The sequence below is a fragment of the Vanessa cardui genome, chromosome 10, assembly GCF_905220365.1.
Source record: "Vanessa cardui chromosome 10, ilVanCard2.1, whole genome shotgun sequence".
NCBI classification, from domain to species: Eukaryota; Metazoa; Arthropoda; class Insecta; order Lepidoptera; family Nymphalidae; genus Vanessa; species Vanessa cardui.
In genome coordinates, this window is record NC_061132.1 from 7373990 (window position 1) to 7393297 (window position 19308).

The 19308-nt window shown below is 32.8% G+C and overlaps 2 protein-coding genes across 5 annotated transcripts; both read left to right on the top strand.

Moving 5' to 3' along the window:
- Positions 1–132: 132 nt before the first annotated feature.
- On the top strand, positions 133–10365 carry LOC124532982 (phosphatidylethanolamine-binding protein homolog F40A3.3-like). 4 transcript variants are annotated; one of them, XM_047108123.1, is made up of 5 exons: positions 133–268; positions 2159–2280; positions 5738–5861; positions 6478–6691; positions 9944–10365. In XM_047108123.1, the coding sequence occupies exons 2-5, from the start codon at positions 2170–2172 to the stop codon at positions 10080–10082; spliced, it is 588 nt and encodes a 195-aa protein (XP_046964079.1). In that variant the 5' UTR covers positions 133–268; positions 2159–2169; the 3' UTR covers positions 10083–10365. The 4 variants fall into 4 exon arrangements, with proteins under 4 accessions (XP_046964079.1, XP_046964081.1, XP_046964080.1 ...); XM_047108125.1 differs by having other exon boundaries at positions 2184–2280; XM_047108124.1 differs by having other exon boundaries at positions 148–268; positions 2162–2280.
- Positions 10366–13370: 3005 nt separating this feature from the next.
- LOC124533220 (protein D3-like) lies at positions 13371–17978 on the top strand. Its single transcript, XM_047108421.1, has 4 exons — positions 13371–13610; positions 16283–16406; positions 16722–16935; positions 17723–17978. Exons 1-4 carry the CDS (start codon positions 13452–13454, stop codon positions 17859–17861), a joined length of 636 nt encoding a protein of 211 aa, XP_046964377.1. The 5' UTR covers positions 13371–13451; the 3' UTR covers positions 17862–17978.
- The last annotated feature ends 1330 nt before the right edge of the window (positions 17979–19308 follow it).

Below are 19308 nucleotides of genomic sequence, written 5' to 3' on the forward strand. Positions count from 1 at the left end.
GTATTAAGCTTAATAAGGTCAATAGGATTTTTATAAACATAAATCGGCATCATATTATGTAGTTATTATTATTTTTCTAATGTTTACTAAAAAATCCTCCTATTTACTCTGTTGTTATTGTTATCTGTTACGTCACAATCACGTCACAACTAAATGTCTAATTGACCGGCTCCAAATCAAAAGTGAAGCACAGTAACAAGGCTGAATAGTTATAATACTATTTACATAAGATTTCTCGTTGAATATTAATATTTCAACAGTGACACGAGTAAGTTTCATAAATAAACAATATTAGTATAGATATTCGATTTATTTTAACAACCTATTTCTTGGTTGTATTTTTATATTTATCAATACATATCACATACCTATCACAATAAGATATACATTAATCCCTCAAGGCACGTTACGTAAAAGTGCTAATGTTGAGTTCCTTAATTCAAAAAGGTTATACACAAGTTCCATTAAAAACCGGTTATAACTATTTAATGGTGACATTTACGATTTAGATAAATATGAGATTATTCCTAATGAACACCGGTAGAGGTTATACCGTTTAATGAGTTTATAAAGTACTTCAAAATCTTCCATTATTTTGCTCCACTTTTAAATATATATTTTTATACTTAGATTAGCATAATTTTTCGCCCATATCATTTGAAGGTAGTTTAGGAATATATGATTAGTACTAATGATTGGATAGAAAATTCTTGTAATCCTTGAATATGATATGGCCTAAGAAATCAATATCAGATAAAGTAGCTTTATTCATTGTATTTCAAACCACAGAAGTAAAGAAACTTGAAACTATGTAAATAAACTCAAAAGTATATAAATAATTTCATTCAATGAAAATTTTTCTTGTATACAGACGATGAATATGATCTGGAATGTTCTTGAATAATTATTAGCATTCCGTTTTGTAATTGAAAATAAGTCATAAGTAAATGTGCACCACCAAGTAATAATTAGGGATCCCAATTGAACAAGGTCACATCACCCTTTGTGTGACCATATGCTATCACATTGTTGATGCAGTCATTTAAAACAATCGAAAAATTTTATACTACTCATGTCCCATTGACACATATTACAAATCTAGTAGTAGTACACTTCCATGTTTACATTATTTTTAAGCATTAAAAAATATAAAAGTTGTTTCATATATATACTTAAATATACTTAATTGATAGGAAAACTCATTTGTTAATTTAGTTTTCAACATATTCATTTGAAACACATGTCAATACAAATATACTTTTTATTTTATTGTTTTACTAATTTATCATAACTTATTCATAAAAGATTTTCATGTTTTCACAAATTAACTAAGTTAACTTGCATTAACCAAACATGTGTTTTGCATGTACATTGTCTAGGTCATTGGAAATCAAATAGATTATTTTTATTTTATTTATTTATTTATTTAGGTTTATCAACAGTTGTTACAATACAAAACTTACTATAGATACAATTAAAATAAAAAAATATCAAACGCAATTGCACAACTAATTATAGATAAACACTGTATGTTTATTTAAAAACATAGACTATGTGCTTAAAATACTTAAAATCAGTTAGACTATGTAAAATATAAATATAATATAAAATAATAAAGAGAAAAAATATAGGGAAAAAGAACAATCACCTTAAATAACAGAGACCTAATAGATAAAATAGATTAACATCCAAAACACTCTCCTTCACTCTGCGATATATTAGCAGAATCTTATTATAAATATTATAGAACTTTGATAAAACATATTCATTCGTAATGTTTTGTATTCTGTCCGAATATATAACATACATATAATAATTAAATTTTGTTTGACTAAATTAATATCTGAGTGACTTTATATACAAGTATCTTTCATTTTATATGTAAAAATCTCGATATTCTTTTCTAATTTTTTTTTTAATGTTATACTGTCGTGTTTCTATCTTACGAAGATGGAGGAAATAGCTTGTGAAATTAATTATAGCTTTACATTCGCTTGTGCTCGACGGATCAAACTGGTTTCATTTAAAAAGGCAGATTTTTTTCATTGATTGTCATTCGACGGCCATCAGCCATCGTAGTCAGTCTTGCTGTCTTTGTGATTGTCCTGTCCTATTAACATGGGTCGTCTATTGAGACTTGCGATTGTTTTGTTATTAGCAGAGAGCACTATGGTCAATTTTAGGGTGCTAGCGAGAGCGATGTCGACCGTGGCGAGAGCATTCGAAGGGCACGGCGTGGTGCCCGATGTCGTTCCTAAAGCACCATCGACTGACATCAAGGTGAGTTTTTTTTTCGAAAAAAGAATAAAACTTCAAAAAGGTTTTAATTCATCTGTACATATATATTTTTTTTATTTTTCCGTGTATTTATTAATGAATCAACATCGATTATTTTTTTGTGATTTTTAAAGATTTAGCCCCGTTTCAGCTTCATAGCTAAACGACTTCAAAAATTTACCTGAAAACATGCTTCACAAACATCTTTTTGTATATAATTAGTAAATCATACTAATAGAAAAAGTTTGCGTAAACTTTTAACAAAACGGAAAAGTGTGAAAAATGTTATTTGGTCAAATCGTAAGTGTTATGAAAACAACGCGAACGTATCATTCAAAGTTTGTATGTAATTTGTCACGGTTCTTAATGTTTTCATAATATTGAAATGGTATTAGGTACAAATTATGGCTACAATTGCAATGAAGCGCAATAAAATTTACAAACCTGTTTTGTAAAATTTTTCCGATCTCTCGTTTAGTGTCCGACACTAAACGTGACCATGTGTCACATTTTAGACGATTGAGGATCATCCCGACAATTGCACACACTTAAGGACAAAAAATGCATTAGTCTTTAAGTAAAAAGATGCACTTACGACAATGATACAAGCACGTCATCTCTATTTTTCACTTTTAACCTGATCATAAAAAATATTTCATCATCATCAGCAAGCACTTTTCTTTTTTGTCCAATCACCAATTGTATATTTGCAAATGTAGTCCTATCAGCTGTCTTTAATATCCTTATTCCTTATTTCATCGTACATTTAAGAAAAACGTAATACATTGTAAGAAGAAATATGCCTGTCCCTTTTCGTTTTTAATGGATAAAGTCTTGGCAGCTTCCAGTTCATAGTTCTAGGAAAGATTCTATCAATTGAACTCGCTAAACCACTTACATTCGTCCATTATCCAACTTTATTTCATAAAACTCGTCATCAGTTTTAATCAGACAATGTAGATAAAATATTTACGTATATATAAAACTGTTCCGTTACTGAGTTACTGAGTGACTGACAGACAACGCACAGCCTAAACCACTGGACCTAGAGACTTAAATTTAATTTGGCACACGTATGCCTTGAGTGTCCTAGAGGTGCACTAAGAAGGGATTTTTCAAAATTCCCACGGGATAGGGAATAAATGGAATTCATATTTTCCAACCAAAGTAGCTCTATCTCCGTAAATATAATTATTAGGGGTTTCAAATTTAGCATGCAAGTAGGTTATAACAACAACTAAAAACTATTTTTAGGGTATTTCAGAATTCCCAAGGGATAGGGAATAAACAGGACTTGTTTTGTATAAGCATTGTACCTGATTGGTGGATCGCTAGTTTTTGTATAAAATTAAATATGTGTTTTCTGATACACTTTGGAAGGTATGCGCAATACAAATATCCAGATTGCATAACTTCTCGCGATGATCAGATCGGACCCTTAGAGTAGAAGATACTGGTAATGAACGTTACGCCAATCCGTCATCCATTGTTAACAATTACGGGAAATTGTATGTTTTCTCAAATCAAGCTGCTAGCTAGCGTGTATCATTTACGGCTAATGTAAGGACTTTTATAACAACATCTATTTATCGTTATCGTTCATCATTATGTGTAATCTCATTCTCGAGATGTGGTAAATAATTATTACATTCGTCTTGAACTAAAACAATATTCCAATTTAATTCTTTGATAGCCTTTTCCTTTGGTTTCGTATGAGTTTACATTTCCATTATTTGATGATTTTCGAAAAATAGTTAACAGATTAAAACGTCCCAAAACTTGAACCCGGTACTTATTCTTTGGATGGAATTATGAATTACACCTATATGTATTGTTAAATTTAAGATTTATCAACACTAACAGACCCGTCTTCAATTATTCGTTACAGTCTCAAAAAAAGTACGTAATTCTTATAATCGATCATTCGAAATTCGATTCTACGAGTGAAAGGATCGTTCAAGTACATGTAAATATAACATTTATGAAATTGTTGGTAATAAACTGTTTAAAAAATATAAAAGAAGGATCACTGCAAGGTTTATAATTGATATAATTTTGATTTTAACAATAATTACGAATTAAAGTAACGTGAAACGGAACGTATTTCAAAACACTGATTAGCGCTCAGTGACGTCACTCCTGTTTTTACTACTTATTTGATGTTAAAGTTGCAAAAAAGTGAACATTGAAACGAAAATTAATTGGGTTGTTCAAATTAAAATGGAAGTTGGGTTTTATGAAATTGCTCCAGATTCCACTTTTCACCTTAAAGGCTCGCGCAAACTATAGCCGCGGCGGGCCGCAACGCATAACAAAAATTCTCCTGAATCAGTTTCATACATTACGCTTGAAACTGTCGCTGGAAATTTTTACGCCCGCCCGCCCGTAAAAATTTCAAGCGACATTTTATTAATTTAATTTTTTATCTGAAATTTCGTAATTATTTATTACAAATAATTCACTTATGGATGATTATTTCATTATCACTACGAATAGGTACATTGCAAAAGCTACATGATTTAGTTCTAATATTTCCGGTGTGTAATGAGACTGATTGCCGTAATTTGTGAGACCATAAATCTGTCGTACCACTTTATTAAAGTAAAACCATAAGGAATTAAACTAAGATTATATGCTCGTTAAAACATCTCATTACACTTTATGAGAATGATTGATAGGATGCTTGTCATAATAAAATATTTCTTTGAAGGACAAAATGAATTGAGCCTTTACTACTTAAACATAAAGACCATTTCTGATTTTTCGGCAATAGCAAAGTTTTTTGGGTGGGATAATTTTCTAAGCAATTCTTCATTACATTAGGTGTCCGTAATTCATATACCTAAACAATTTTGTCTTGTTTGTTTACTATAGTTTACATCACCACATTTATTAATATTTATTAGCATACAACATTAGTGATAAATCACCTAATTATTATTAATTTTATTGACAACTCTCAACCTACATTTGAGAATGATTTCCAAATAAGAATCTTTAAAATTGTTAGATAACTGCTGGTATACTTTGAACAAGTAGCGGCCAATGGAATAGTTTGTATCCTTTTCCATTCTTAGGAAAGGTTTTTCTTATTTCAGAAAAATTAAATGAGGATTGTATTAAATAGTACATTGAATACCTGTACCAGATTTCGTGATGAAATTCAGAATTCGTATTCAGAGAATATAAAAAAAATATCTGAAAGGCTATCGAGAATAATACAACGATAAAAATTGGGTTGTATTTACAAACCCCCTCTTTTTTTTTGAAGTCGGTTTATTGACTGTTTTATTCAGTGGCCGCACATGTAGTATTTTAACAGCAAGTCTTGAATTTTATATATCTCTTCAAAGTTTAATATAGATTTAATAATCTATATATGTAAATGTGTTCATTACGGAGAAATATGTTTGTGCTCTGAATATAATTTATGGTACGATATTGTTTTTATCTTGTTCAGGTAAAATACCCAAGCGGCGTTGAAGTTAATTTGGGCAATGAGCTCACTCCCACTCAAGTGAAGGATGTGCCAACCGTGACTTGGAATGCCAAACCTGACAGCTACTACGTGCTTGCCATGACAGGTATGTAGCTACTTATTAAAATCAAATGAATTTATCAAACAAATACTTCAAGCTGACAGCAGAATAATCTCACAATGTTTTTTAAATGAAAAGTCTGACCACACATGTATATTAAAACACGTTGCTTGCCGTAATAGACTAATTTTATTTTTCTTAAGACGTTCCCTTACTATTACCTAGGTGGCGTTACTAAACACATTTGACAATAGGTAAAAAAGTGATTCCATTGAGATATATAGATATAAGTTCCCGTAAAGTTTGAATTATTCCTTTTTGTTTAGAATGTTTCTATGACTAACGATGAAGTTAAAGAAGAAAAAAAAAAGTTATTTAGGCAAGAACCAGTCAAAATCTTATAAAAGCAATTTCTTAAACATATATGAGAAAAGTAAGGACTAGTACGTAAAAAGTTTGGATTAACGTATCTGGGAATTTTAAGGTTTTCCTATGATTGGTACTTTTCCAGCTAACAGTTCTTTGCAGGCAAAACTCAACCTATTAAAGATTTCGTTTCGACTTTCGTTACTCTGGATGATACTAGGGTTCATTGTAGTACTTCATTTAAAGTCCATCACCTGAAAAGAAAGTAAAAATTCAATAAATGATATTTTTCCAGACCCAGACGCGCCTTCCCGAAAGGAACCCAAGTTCCGCGAATGGCACCACTGGTTGGTCGGCAATATTCCCGGAAACAACGTGGCCGCTGGCGAGACCCTTTCCCAGTACGTTGGTTCCGGACCCCCGCCAGAGACCGGCCTTCATCGCTACGTGTTCCTCGTATACGAACAGCCCGGAAAACTGACGTTTGATGAGCCGCGTCTTACCAACAGGTAGATAATTATAGTGTAATATATGTTTAGAGCAAGTGGCTCAACTGATGGAAAGTGACTAACACCACCTACCTGCAAGACCGGTGGGGGGGGGGGGTTAATAGGTGTGTTGCCGCCCTATAAAAATGTGTAGGCTATTTTCCGGAAGGTGCACAAGTCTTTTGGTTTGGAAAAACTGACTGCAAAAGCTGCTTCCTCAATGTGGGACTAAATTAGGCGTGATCCCGCAAAATATACAGAAGAAATAGGGTAGGTGAAACGCAGAAATCTTTTCACCTACCCTATGTCTGACTTGAAATAATTCTGTCGTTTTATAAAGGTGAAAATACCAGAATTATTTCAAGTCAGAGACCGTCGATAACCCTTGATGCTCCAATCTTCCATAAGCTCATCATTGCATGAAAGAAGCGCTTTGTACCATACGCAATAGAAGGCATTCGCCAAATAACCAAACTGGCTACTAATGTGTCAGTTAAAGTAGCAGATCATCGTCTAAGCAACCTTAACGAAAACCGTATTGGTTCTAATCAGCTGGTGATTTTCTAAGTACCGTAGAGAGGTAATGATAGTACACTATATTATCTTGGAGAACAATGAGGTGATAGCTTATAATTGGATAGGTGTAAGCGGTATAAGTCCTTGGGCGAAGATAGAAAAAGAGGCTGACACAAATACCATCAGGTAGTATTAGCGAGAGACCAGAACGCACGTGTTCCTGTAAGAATGCGCTTCAGTCTCTCGCCAATTCTACCAATGTGCTTCTAAGCTATAGTAATAAATAATTTGTAGTAATAAATCAATTATACATCCCCAAAATTTAATTTTAAAGTGATCGAAAAAAAAAAAAAACGTTTCCGAACGTGAACAGCCGTCAGCAGTTGTCAGCAGTTGAGACTTGAAAATCAGAAGTTAACTCAATCAACTCGCTTTTTTTAAAAATGTGTTTGTTCCTCGTATTGCTTAATAATAAAGATAAATATACAACGTTGACCTTGAACGTAAATGTGTAAATAAGGTCTTCAATTTTTCTGTTATTGTAATATAGTGTACATTCCAAATCTCTAATCTACTGTCTGTTTTTTTTATGGAATAGTTTGGCGGACGAGCATATGGGCCACCTGATGGTAAGTGGTCACCATCACCCATAGACAATGACGCTGTAAGAAATATTAACTATCCCTCACATCGTCAATGCGCCACCAACCTTGGGAACTAAGATGCTATGTCCCTTGTGCTTGTAGTTACACTGGCTAACTCACCCTTCAAACCGGAACACAATAATACTGCGTACTGTTGTTTAGCGGTAGAATATCTGATGAGTTGGTGGTACTTACCCAGGCGGGCTTGCACAAAGTCCTACCACCAAGTAAAACTAATATTATAAATGTGAACGTAACTTCGTCTGTCAGTCTGTCACTCTTTCCCGACCAAACCAATGAACCGAATTTGATGATTTTTTTTTGTATAGCAAACTTGAACTCTAAGGAGCCCTTCCTTAGAGTTCAAGTTTGCTATATAGCTAGTATTTTTTGCGTAACACAAGACAACCAATCCTTAAAACGCGAGCGAAGCCTCGGGCAACAACTAGTATTTTATACACGAAACATAAACCTATGTAAGGTGTGCAAATGTGTACACAATACATATGCTTTCAATTATTTCCATTCGATTGTACCGCATTTTAAATTGCATGTACTAAAGCAGTGATTCCCAAAGTGGTCCAGGTGGCCCCCAGGGGTCTACGGGTGACATGATGGGGGTCTACGTAGGCGTGAATAAAAATGGGGGTCCATAAGATAAGAAGGTTAATGGGGGTCGATGAAAATTTAATTGCTTTTGATAGTAAAGAGCAAAAATGTAAGCTTATTTATATTACCTTATTATTATTTTTTGTAATTCTATTCTTTTAATAAGTGTGAGAAAATGTACCATTTTTATTTTACCTATCGGAATGTAGGGATAGAACTCGGTAGCAACACAATTTTTATTTTTTGACGACTTAAAGAATGTGGTAGAAATGTAACAGCGGGGGGTCCATCGAAACCAATAAAATTTTGAAAGAGGTCTACGAGAGAAATTACTTTGGGAACTACTGTACTAACGTAATTAGTCGGTAAGATATATGACGTCAATAGTAGTAGTAATTAAAGTAGGTCAGCAAAAGTTATTTAATTTTTATTACTTAAATTCGATTGTACTGTTTTTCTCGCATTGTGAATTGTTTGTACCAAACGAGTAAAAAATAACCGAGTATAAAACTCAATTAACGCGTGAAAAATGTTTAATTTATGTTCCTCTATGTGTGTTTGCACAAATGAGTGCAAACGACGTCGAAAACTTATAATATAACTCATTAACACGTGAAATAGCACAGACATGAAAAAAATAAATTGTAAAATTTGTAATCTTACGTATAATGGTGACAGAAATTATGGAAAAACTAGCGCATCGTCCCGGCTTCGCACGGTTCTTATGCCCTTGTATATTTTTGTTACGTCTTTCAAACATGTTTAATAATTGTCGTTTTATTTCAACTTATTTACACCGAGAACCTAATAAATGATATACTTTAACCTTCCTTATGGATCCCTCCGTGTATTAGTGAAGACCGCATGAAAATCCGTTAAGTAATTTTGGAGTTTCCCGGGAGCATACAGACAGACGTGGCCTTTGTGTTATAATATGTAATAATAAAATAAAGAAACAGCCTGTTTCCCACTGCTGGGCTAATGGCCTCCTCTCCTATTAAGGAGAGGGCTTGGAACAGATTCTACCCCGCTGTTCCAATACGGGTTGGTGGAATGCACATGTGGTACAAATTTCCTTCATCACCGAGCACGAAATGAATGAACACAAATTAAGCACATATATATAGTGGTGCTTGCTTGGGTTTGAACCCGAAATTATAGGTTAAGAGGCACGTGTTCCTACCACTGAGCCATCTCGGCTCTATATATGTAGTAATAAAAAAAACTATCCAACGTACCATCGTATATGATGGAAAATAAACGTGACGGCCTATATGAACAATTACAATACCTCATGTAAGGATATCCCATGTCCCTTGTGCACGTAATTGCCGACTTCACATAGTTGAAACATAAGACCTGTTTTATATTGACGACGTAGTTGATACTTACATCCTTTTTAACTTCCACAAACAATCATCGTTACGTCAGCAGTCTTTTATTTAACTATTATTGTGTTAATTTTGTATCCATGACTGAATAATATTATATGTTATTGTTATAGATCTGGCGATAACCGTGGAGGATTCTCCATCGCGAAATTCGCCGCTAAGTACAACCTCGGCGATCCCATCGAAGGAAACTTCTATCAAGCCGAATTCGATGATTATGTACCAATCCTGTATAAGCAACTGGGAGGCTAAACCTCATTTAAACACCCTGTATAGTTGGATAATACTTAATTCCTGAGAAATATACCTATTATTTCTGCTTTTAAAAAGTATATATGGTTCATATCGAGCTATACAGGTGTTGTTTAACGTGAGCTTGGATTTTAAAGACTGAAATCAACATAGTTGATATATTACTTGAATATCAAGAAACATCAAGTCCAAACTCATCGAGGTGTTTGCAATAATTGCATATAAATATGTATATCTAGCTCGTAAGATTACCTTCCAAAATAAAATATATAGTTCGTGTGTTCATTTTCTTTTATCTAGTAATCCTTAACACAAATCGTGATTTTCGATAATTTTACAAACAACAGTATTCAAAGAACCTTTTGATTTCCTCTCTTTGGGCAAATATGAGAAATAATGAATGTTGTAGCAAATACTAGTTGAAATTTGATCAAATATCTTTACATAAACAAGTTCAGTTGTGTGGAATAATAGTGACCAGTGGCGTAACTATCGTAGGGCAAGATGGTGCAGTGCCTGATGTACCCGGAGTTCAGGGGGCCTCTAAAGTCTAAACTAAACCTTAAGCTTCTGAACAAATTACAAGATTTCTTATTTGGTATCTATAATTTTAAAGGGTAATTATTAGTTGAAGAGGGATAAGAAAGATGGGGTGAGGGCCCGATTCTTTTTCTATGCACCGGGGATCTTCCTCACGCCACTGTGAAGGACCTCCCCCCATGATACTCTAACTAAAATACTGTTCGTTATTAATATTTTTAATATTGATTATATCTTCTTTAATCTTAAATTCTTTACTTGGTGATGGGGCTTTGTGCAAGCCCGCCTGGGTAGGTACCACCCACTCACCAGATATTCTACCGCTAAACAACAGTACGCAGTATTGTTGTATTCCGGTTTGATGGGTGAGTGAGCCAGTGTAACTACAGGCACAAGGGACATATCATCTTAGTTTCCATGGTTGGTGGCACATTGACGATGTAAGTAATAGTTAATATTTCTTACAGCGTCATTGTCTATGGGTGGTGGTGACCACTTTCCATCAGTTAGCCCATATACTCGACCGCCAACCTATACCATAAAAAAATCTACTGTAAGTTAAATAATATTTTTTGGCACCAAGTATTCTAAATTTGATTGCGATGTTGTAGTAAATTCTTTTGTATATTTCATTTTCGTATTTATATATTTTAAATTAAGTACTTTACGTCATAAATTAATGAACCGTACAAATAATGCAACCAAAAGTAATATAATTCATCGGGTCTAGTTTTATTTCAATATTGTAGTCGTGTTTTTAAAAAACCGTGTTACAAGCACAGAAAATGTTATTTTAGGTATATAAGGGTCTCCAGTGAAATGGAATTTGTCGAAAATAATAACTTTTACGTTTAAATAAAAAATTTTACGTTTTTTTATTGTTTTCTAATACAGCCGTAGTACCACTCGCTAACCGGCCAGCAGTGTTGGGCATTAATCAAGCAATTGTTAATTATTTTATTAATTGACTAAAAAAGTAATTGCAATTAAATTAATTACAATTAAATTAATCGCAATTACACTTTTAATTGCACCTTGCAATTAACTTTTTTAGTTGTTTTATAAAACAATTAAAACTAACAATTAACTTTATACATCAAAATGTAATTAGTAAATTTTTAGGAAAATTAAGCTATTAGTATTAGACTTCAGACGAATAAAAATGTGGTCAAAGACTCTAAGTTTTAAGCTTATTTTTTCTAAATGTCTCTTTCCACAGAAAAAAAGTGTTTATTTTTATATTATATAATATAAAGTTGCATTGATAAATATTTCTTCAGCGTAGGTATAAAACAAAAACATTTCAAGTCGTCGTTTTCGCTCAAGTCTTTATATTTTACAGCAGTATTTTTAATTGTTATTTTTAATTAAAATTAACAAAACAATTAAAAATTAATTAATTGTTAATTGTTACTAATACAGTTAACAATTAAATAATTGTTAGTTGTGATTTTCCACAATTACAATTGATTAATTGTTAACTGTAGTAGTAACAATTAACAATTAATTAATTGTTAATCTTTAATTTTAATTGCAATTAAAATTTGCCCAACACTGCCGGCCAGTAACCTTTTTCTACTCGTTAATATTATTTTTTTGTTAAATCTCAACAATTTAGTAAATTGCCATCAAGAATTTTCGATTTATGTAATGATATATTTTTGAATCACACCTTCTATTACCTACATAATATTACTATTGTAAAAAATTTAAATTATACCAAAACAAAAAAATTCTATACCTTATAGGCACAATACGACTACGATACGCTTGTTATCTTTTAATAATCAACCGACTTTTGTTCGATTGTTTTCGAATGAATGAGATTTTCTTGTATTGACTCTCGCGTTCTGCATAAGTTTTATTGTACACAGAATTAGCATTTAATTTTCTGACACTGTAATTATTTACTTTGCTTTACGCTTGCCTTTTTTTCTGTATGCTCTTTTTGAATCCAAAAATTTTGACGGTACGAGTCAGTGCTCGATTGAAGACAATGAGTATTTCCTAGGGGTTTTTTTGGGCATAATTTTTGATGTAAACTTAACAGATGCCAATAATCTATACTTAAAAACCGCATATTTCTTTTTATAAATTAAATCAGTTTTTATTTATTATTTGTAAATATTTTAATTAAAATTAATCGTCTTGACTTTCATTTTATCTTTACTTAGGTTGAACTTGGTTATTTATATTATAATACAATGATTTAGGTTGCTATCTCTCGACATAAGCTGTTTATCATTGTAGCTGAAATAATAAATATTTATTTTTATTTAAATAGCTCAATATTGACATTGATATTTTTGTTGTTATAACAAATTATTTCCCATTGTCATTTAGGAAATATAATTTATTGCACACCACAAACAAAAATATATAAAGTTTAGGACACAGAAAAAAAGTAAAATACAAAAACAAAACAAAAAATAAACGTTGATTAAGATTGTTGTGCAATGGGGGATTTATGGCTAATTAGTCAACTCTTCCAAACAACCCAATCTGAGAGAGAATTTTTTAAACCATTAATGTACTAACAAGATTTTGGATTGGGACTGACGTATCTAAGAGAAGAGTCCCAAAATTAAAAAATAATAAAAAAAAATTAAATCCTGAAACACTATGTTAAGATTTAATGCTTTACTTGTTCATATATATACATACGTATAAACAGACAAGTGTGTTACAAAAATTCATTCACCTTCACTCGATGCTCAGATAAAACCGGTTTCTATTTAAAGACACGGTACCTCTTACAATTGTCATTCGCCGGTCTTCAGCCATCAATGACAGTCTTATCTGATATCTGAGCGGTCGAGTCCAATCAAAATGGGTCGTATATTAAGATTTGCGATTATTCTGTTAGTAGCAGCGAGCGATGTCAATTTTAGGGTGCAAGCTGAAGATTCGTCAGCAGTGGCGAAATCATTTCAAACAAACGCAATTGTGTCCGATGTAATTCCCAAAGCTCCTTCGTGCTTAGTCAAGGTGAGTTCCTTTATTCCATTATTAGTCCTAGTGTTCGCGTATTAGTGACCGAAATTCGACCGTTAACATTGTTGAAAATTTATTCATGACTTTTTTTCCCATTGCTTTTTTTTGGTAATATAGGTAAGTGTGTCAACAGTTATCAAAGAATGAAAATCGTTTGACAACTATGGAGAAAAAGTAGCGAAGCGATCTTTATTTATCTCTGTAGATGGATTTGATATCGTTTAAATTTGTTTTGCACCTGTTTTTTTTTTAATACTGTAAAATTTTCGAGCTGTTTTATCTTGTAACTATGTATATAAAAGTAGAAGGAAAACAAAACTATGTCTTTTGAATATACCTACCAAATAATCGAACCTATCATTTAGATATATAAAATAACAAGTGTAGTCTTTTCTCTTTTAGAAATATATTCGTTTAAATTGATAGTATGTCACGAGAAAGGAGAAATCTTAACTGCGTCAATGAACTTGTAAGGTTCATCCTAGCTACGGGTTCCGACGTCGCATTACATTTTAGACCAAGCCAAGATTTTGAACATGCACAAAATCTTGTGATATCTACCTTCAAATTACTGTTACTTCAGAATACTGTTGTTTATATAAGATTAAACCATATAATATATTACACTATGATCGTTTATTGTCACTTATTTAAAGATACTGATCTAAAAACTTATTTTTTACTTGGTGGTAGAGTTTTGTTCAATTCCATCTTGTCACAAATTCTGCCCCCAAACCGCAATATCCAACATTTTTCTGTGCCAGTGGGCCAGTGTAACTACAGGCATAAGAGACTATCATAGTTCTCAAGGTTGTTGTTTTATATTTTAATTGTTAATATTTGTTACGATTCCAATACCTATGGGCCATTTACAATTAGGTGACCCATTTGCAAGTCAACATTATTTATTCATAACAAAAACTTGTGCACTATATCCACTATCTCTGATTCTCTCGAGAGAAGAGAAGGCCAATGCCCAATATTCAGAAGAATATAGGTTAATACTTCATCATATTTGATCAGCTGTGCAGTTTCTCTGTAAATATTTGATGATCTACAAATGGAATATGCAAAGATTTTCTGTAGCTGTTTCTTTGTGTGCAAATGATGGTTTGGGCAGTTTACTTTCATTGAAATTTTTCTTACAGACTGCGTTGATAAGCGATATTAAAAAAAATATGGATCTATTAACTTCATTCCCCTGGACATCCATTACTTAGTGTAAAAGTCGTTTGTCGCTGTCTATTCCTATGTAGGCGTAGATCTTTAAAATAACTTAACGGATTTTGATGCCGTTTTTTTAAATAGATAGAGTGATTCGAGAGAAAGGTTTTTTTTATTTTAAATGATCCATGGACAATATGGTAAGGAAACACTTATAATTTTAGAAGTTCTAGAAGATTTAAATTTTAGAAGATATTTAGTTTCAAATATATTACAGATATTGTTTACGATTCCATATTACAGTCCAGTGAACCTTTGAAAAAAGTTATAGCAATTTGACGGATTACAAAAACGAATATATGCTTTTTTTATCTAGTTGATTACAAATAATAATAAAAAATGTAACTTCAAGGCATTAGAACTTATTGTAAGTCCTGCGTAGTTTTAATACAGCTACAGAATCAATACCACTAATGTGAGAAACCGAATCCGGACTTAAAGTAGAACTGCCTTACCTAGCCGATTTCTGCTACGGCAACTGTCTACTTGAACTTCGCTGTCCTTTCCCCTGATGCGGTCTATAATGATTTATGTACGTAATTTAATTAGAATTTCAACATCAGCCTGTAAATTTCCCACTGCTAGGTTAAGGCCTCCTCTCAAATTCGGAACTCCTTTTCTCATTTTTTAAAACAAAAAATTACCTCCTGTTAATGATTTCCTGATTATGCCATACAAGCATTTTCGAACTCAGATTTCCCGCAATTCAACTTATTTTACTTATGCTTATCTACTGACTATTGGAATTATCCCCTACCTGACATACATTTGTCTCCGATTTTCATTGGATGTAATGGATCTTTTCCTGTACAAACTATTTCATTCATCAAGTTTTACAATTGTAAAGGCTCAATATAGTGTCATTCTATTTTAAAATACACTCTCACATAAACCTACATTACCCAACCGAGATATATTACCCAACCTCGAGTATTTACGACATATTAGTCTAATTATCATGTATTAAAATTTTTACTTCTCCCAATTTCAAGAGCTCTGTGCAAAGATTATTTGGAAAATACTTTTGTAAACTTGATTTATCTATATCTTATAGATATGGAGTCGTCTAACCAAGCTTATACATTACAATATTAATGCATTCATATTAAGATAAAGTACACTTTTTTCGAAATACTCAAATATTTATACGGTATCATTAAACTGCTGCTAAAATTCGGAGCAGGTTTATTTGGACGGTTAACAAATATTCTACCGACAACACTGAGTGTTGTCGGAAGGAAAACAATTACATCCGATCTTGTAGGTAGCCTGCTTACTATAACCGCAGTTCCAATGTCTATGAATAATGTGGTAATTTGCTTGTCTATTACCAAATAATTTTAAATAAAACAAATAGGATAATGTTGTCCTAACAGAATAAAGTAAATTTTCTGTTTATGTAAATTGAAACGAAATAAGAGGTATCGTTTTATTTATTTCAGGTGAAATACCCAAGTGGTGTTGAGGTAAAATTAGGCAATGAGCTCACTCCCACGCAAGTGAAGGATGTGCCGACAGTGACGTGGGAAGCCGAAGCTAACAGCTACTACGTACTCGTCATGACGGGTATGTAGAAGTTAAATGACCCTGGTCTTATTCAATTTTGAATAAAAACTAAATCTTAATCTGATCTTAAAAAATTTAGGAAGTGTTCTCAGTGTAATTATCAATCATTCTTATGTGAAAAAACCACTTTAAATGTTTTTCACTTACCTTTAATTTTCTTTTCAAACTGTGATAAAATATATTGAAAGTTCTTAAATAAACTAAAGTACTTATTTGTAATGTAATTCTAAATTTAAACAGGACAAGAATACAGTTATAGTTAAATTATAAACATAAATTTATATCATGTTATATTTATGTAATTGTCATTACCAGACCCTGATGCGCCATCGCGCAACGAACCATCCCTCCGCGAGTGGCACCACTGGCTAGTTGGCAATATCCCCGGAAACGACGTGGCTTCAGGCGAAACCCTCTCCCAGTACGTCGGCTCTGGACCTCCGAAGGGGACAGGCCTGCACCGCTACGTGTTCCTTGTTTACAAACAGCCTGGAAAACTGACTTTCGATGAGCCACGTCTTACCAACAAGTACTGAAAAGCTTAAAATTTTATATAATAATAAATAATAACAACAGTGTAAATTTTCCACAGCTAGGCTAAGGCCTCCTCTCCGTTTGAGGAGAAGTTTATTGTCATCTGCATAAGCTCGAGCCGAGCTCGAGATGAATTATAAACACAAATAATGAAAATTCAGTGGTGCTTGTCTGGGTTTAAGCCCGCAGTCATCGGTTAATAAATCTTAATTTATGCGCTCTAACCACTGGGCCATCTCGGCTTATACGAACATCGAATACATATTTGTGAGCCTCACCTCAGATACATTGCGCTAAATACACTGTAATACGCAATATAAAAAAAAATTTACAGTCATCTCGTTGATCTATTTAACACGACTGTAGACTAAGGTGGGTTTATGCACTAAAACGGGTGAATGAAAGTTGTTCCAATTTTGGTACTTAGTCTCTTCACTGTCGAAAAGTCCCTAAAGCCGTAAACTTCATCTGGATTATTAACTATCCAGCAGATTATAAAAAAGGGATAGAGACTGGACTTGTTTCATACACCCTATTCATTTGGTTAGTTCCCGTTAAAGTTAGTCGTCATGACCGAAATCAGTCAGTCTTTATACTTCCACAATAAAGGATCTGATTATATGACATAAAGCAAAAATAGAAAATTATTGTTACCTGCGGGTAAGTGTTCACCGCTATCCATAGACATTGGTGCCTTAAGAAATATTCCTGGCATCAATATTGCTCCACCAACCTCGATAACTAAGTGTGGCCCACTGATTTTATCCCAATATTTTTTTCAGATCTTCCGATAACCGTGGAGGTTTCTCGATCGCAAAATTTGCAGCGAAATATAATCTAGGCGATCCCATTGAAGGCAACTTCTATCAAGCTAAATACGATGATTATGTACCCATCTTGTTTAAACAACTTCGAGCTTAAGTAGCATCAAAACTGTACCTTGATTGTGTTATTTTTACTATATCATTCGTTCATTTCATATATTCATTTAAATTTGTAATATATTTTTTTAATAAAATAAAGATTACGAATTTATCATTTTAAAACTGACCTTTTATTTGGAACAACAACAACAACAACAGCCTATAAATTCGCACTGGTGGTCTAAAGACCTCCTTTCTCTTTGAGGAGAAGGTTCGGAACATATTCACGTTGTTCCAATGCGGGATGATGGAATACATATGTGGCAGATTTTTTATGAATTTTGTCACATGCAGGTTTCCTCACGATGTTTTCCTTCACCGCTGAGCACGAGATGAATTATAAAGACAAATTAAGCACATGAATCAGCGGTGCTTGCCTGGGTTTGAACCCGCATTCATCGGTTAAGGTGCACGCGTTCTAACCACTGGGCCATCTCGACTCATTTTTATCTTTTTTGTCTTTATTTGGAATAAAATGTACAAATTACCACAGTAGAAATTATCTACTTAGGAACGTTTTTTATTTCAAACCAAACCGCTTTGACTCGCCACCTTTTTCTGAGAAGGTTACATGATCACATGGGATGCCAAAGGCGAGGAGCCAGAAGTTTTGCGATTCGTCGATATAGAATTGATTGATAGGCTGACTGAAAACAGCTTCAAATTCAGTTGTTAATATCATATAGTGAATTCATGGCTTGTTAAAAAATGATCTTATTTCATTAGCGTCAAGATAGCGGATTGTGGATTGCGGATTGTTTTCTGCAGAGGAGGTTAGAGCTACACCTCTTTACGTGGATGCTGGAATAACAACTTCATCAATACATGTAAGGGCTTATATACAATGACCAGCCATTGTATATAAGCCAAATTCGTCTTAAGCTGTATTTGGAACTGTTATAAAATAAGCCGAAGAAATCAATTTTAAAATAAAGTACTCATTACGCCTGTGTAATATACAGGAGAATCGATGCGCTTATATGAGTGTTCGTAAAATGCATGCTATAAAATTATGACCGAAGGCGTTTTTTTTATGTACATTTAAATATAAATTTAAAAAAACACCGTCTATCCTCATATTTTCATTTAAAAACACCTAAATAAATATTCACTCCAAACGATTAAATCGAATAATATTAATAAAAAAAATCTACAAGGTTTTTGAGTTGTATGGAAAAATATTTTTTAACAAAGAGGAGGAAGAAAATATACAGCGATATTTTTGAAAGAAACAGTGACAGTCATTGTGTAAACACTTTCTCACACCTACTTTAGAATAGACAACACAAATAGAATTTGAATGATATTAAAAAAACGATATTAGCTATCTTAATTATTTTACATTTGAAGGTAAAACAAGTAAAAAGTTAAAATTCGAATAAAAGTAATAATTACGATGAGAAATGTTAACGAACGCTAACTCTTTTAAATAGATAACGTAACAG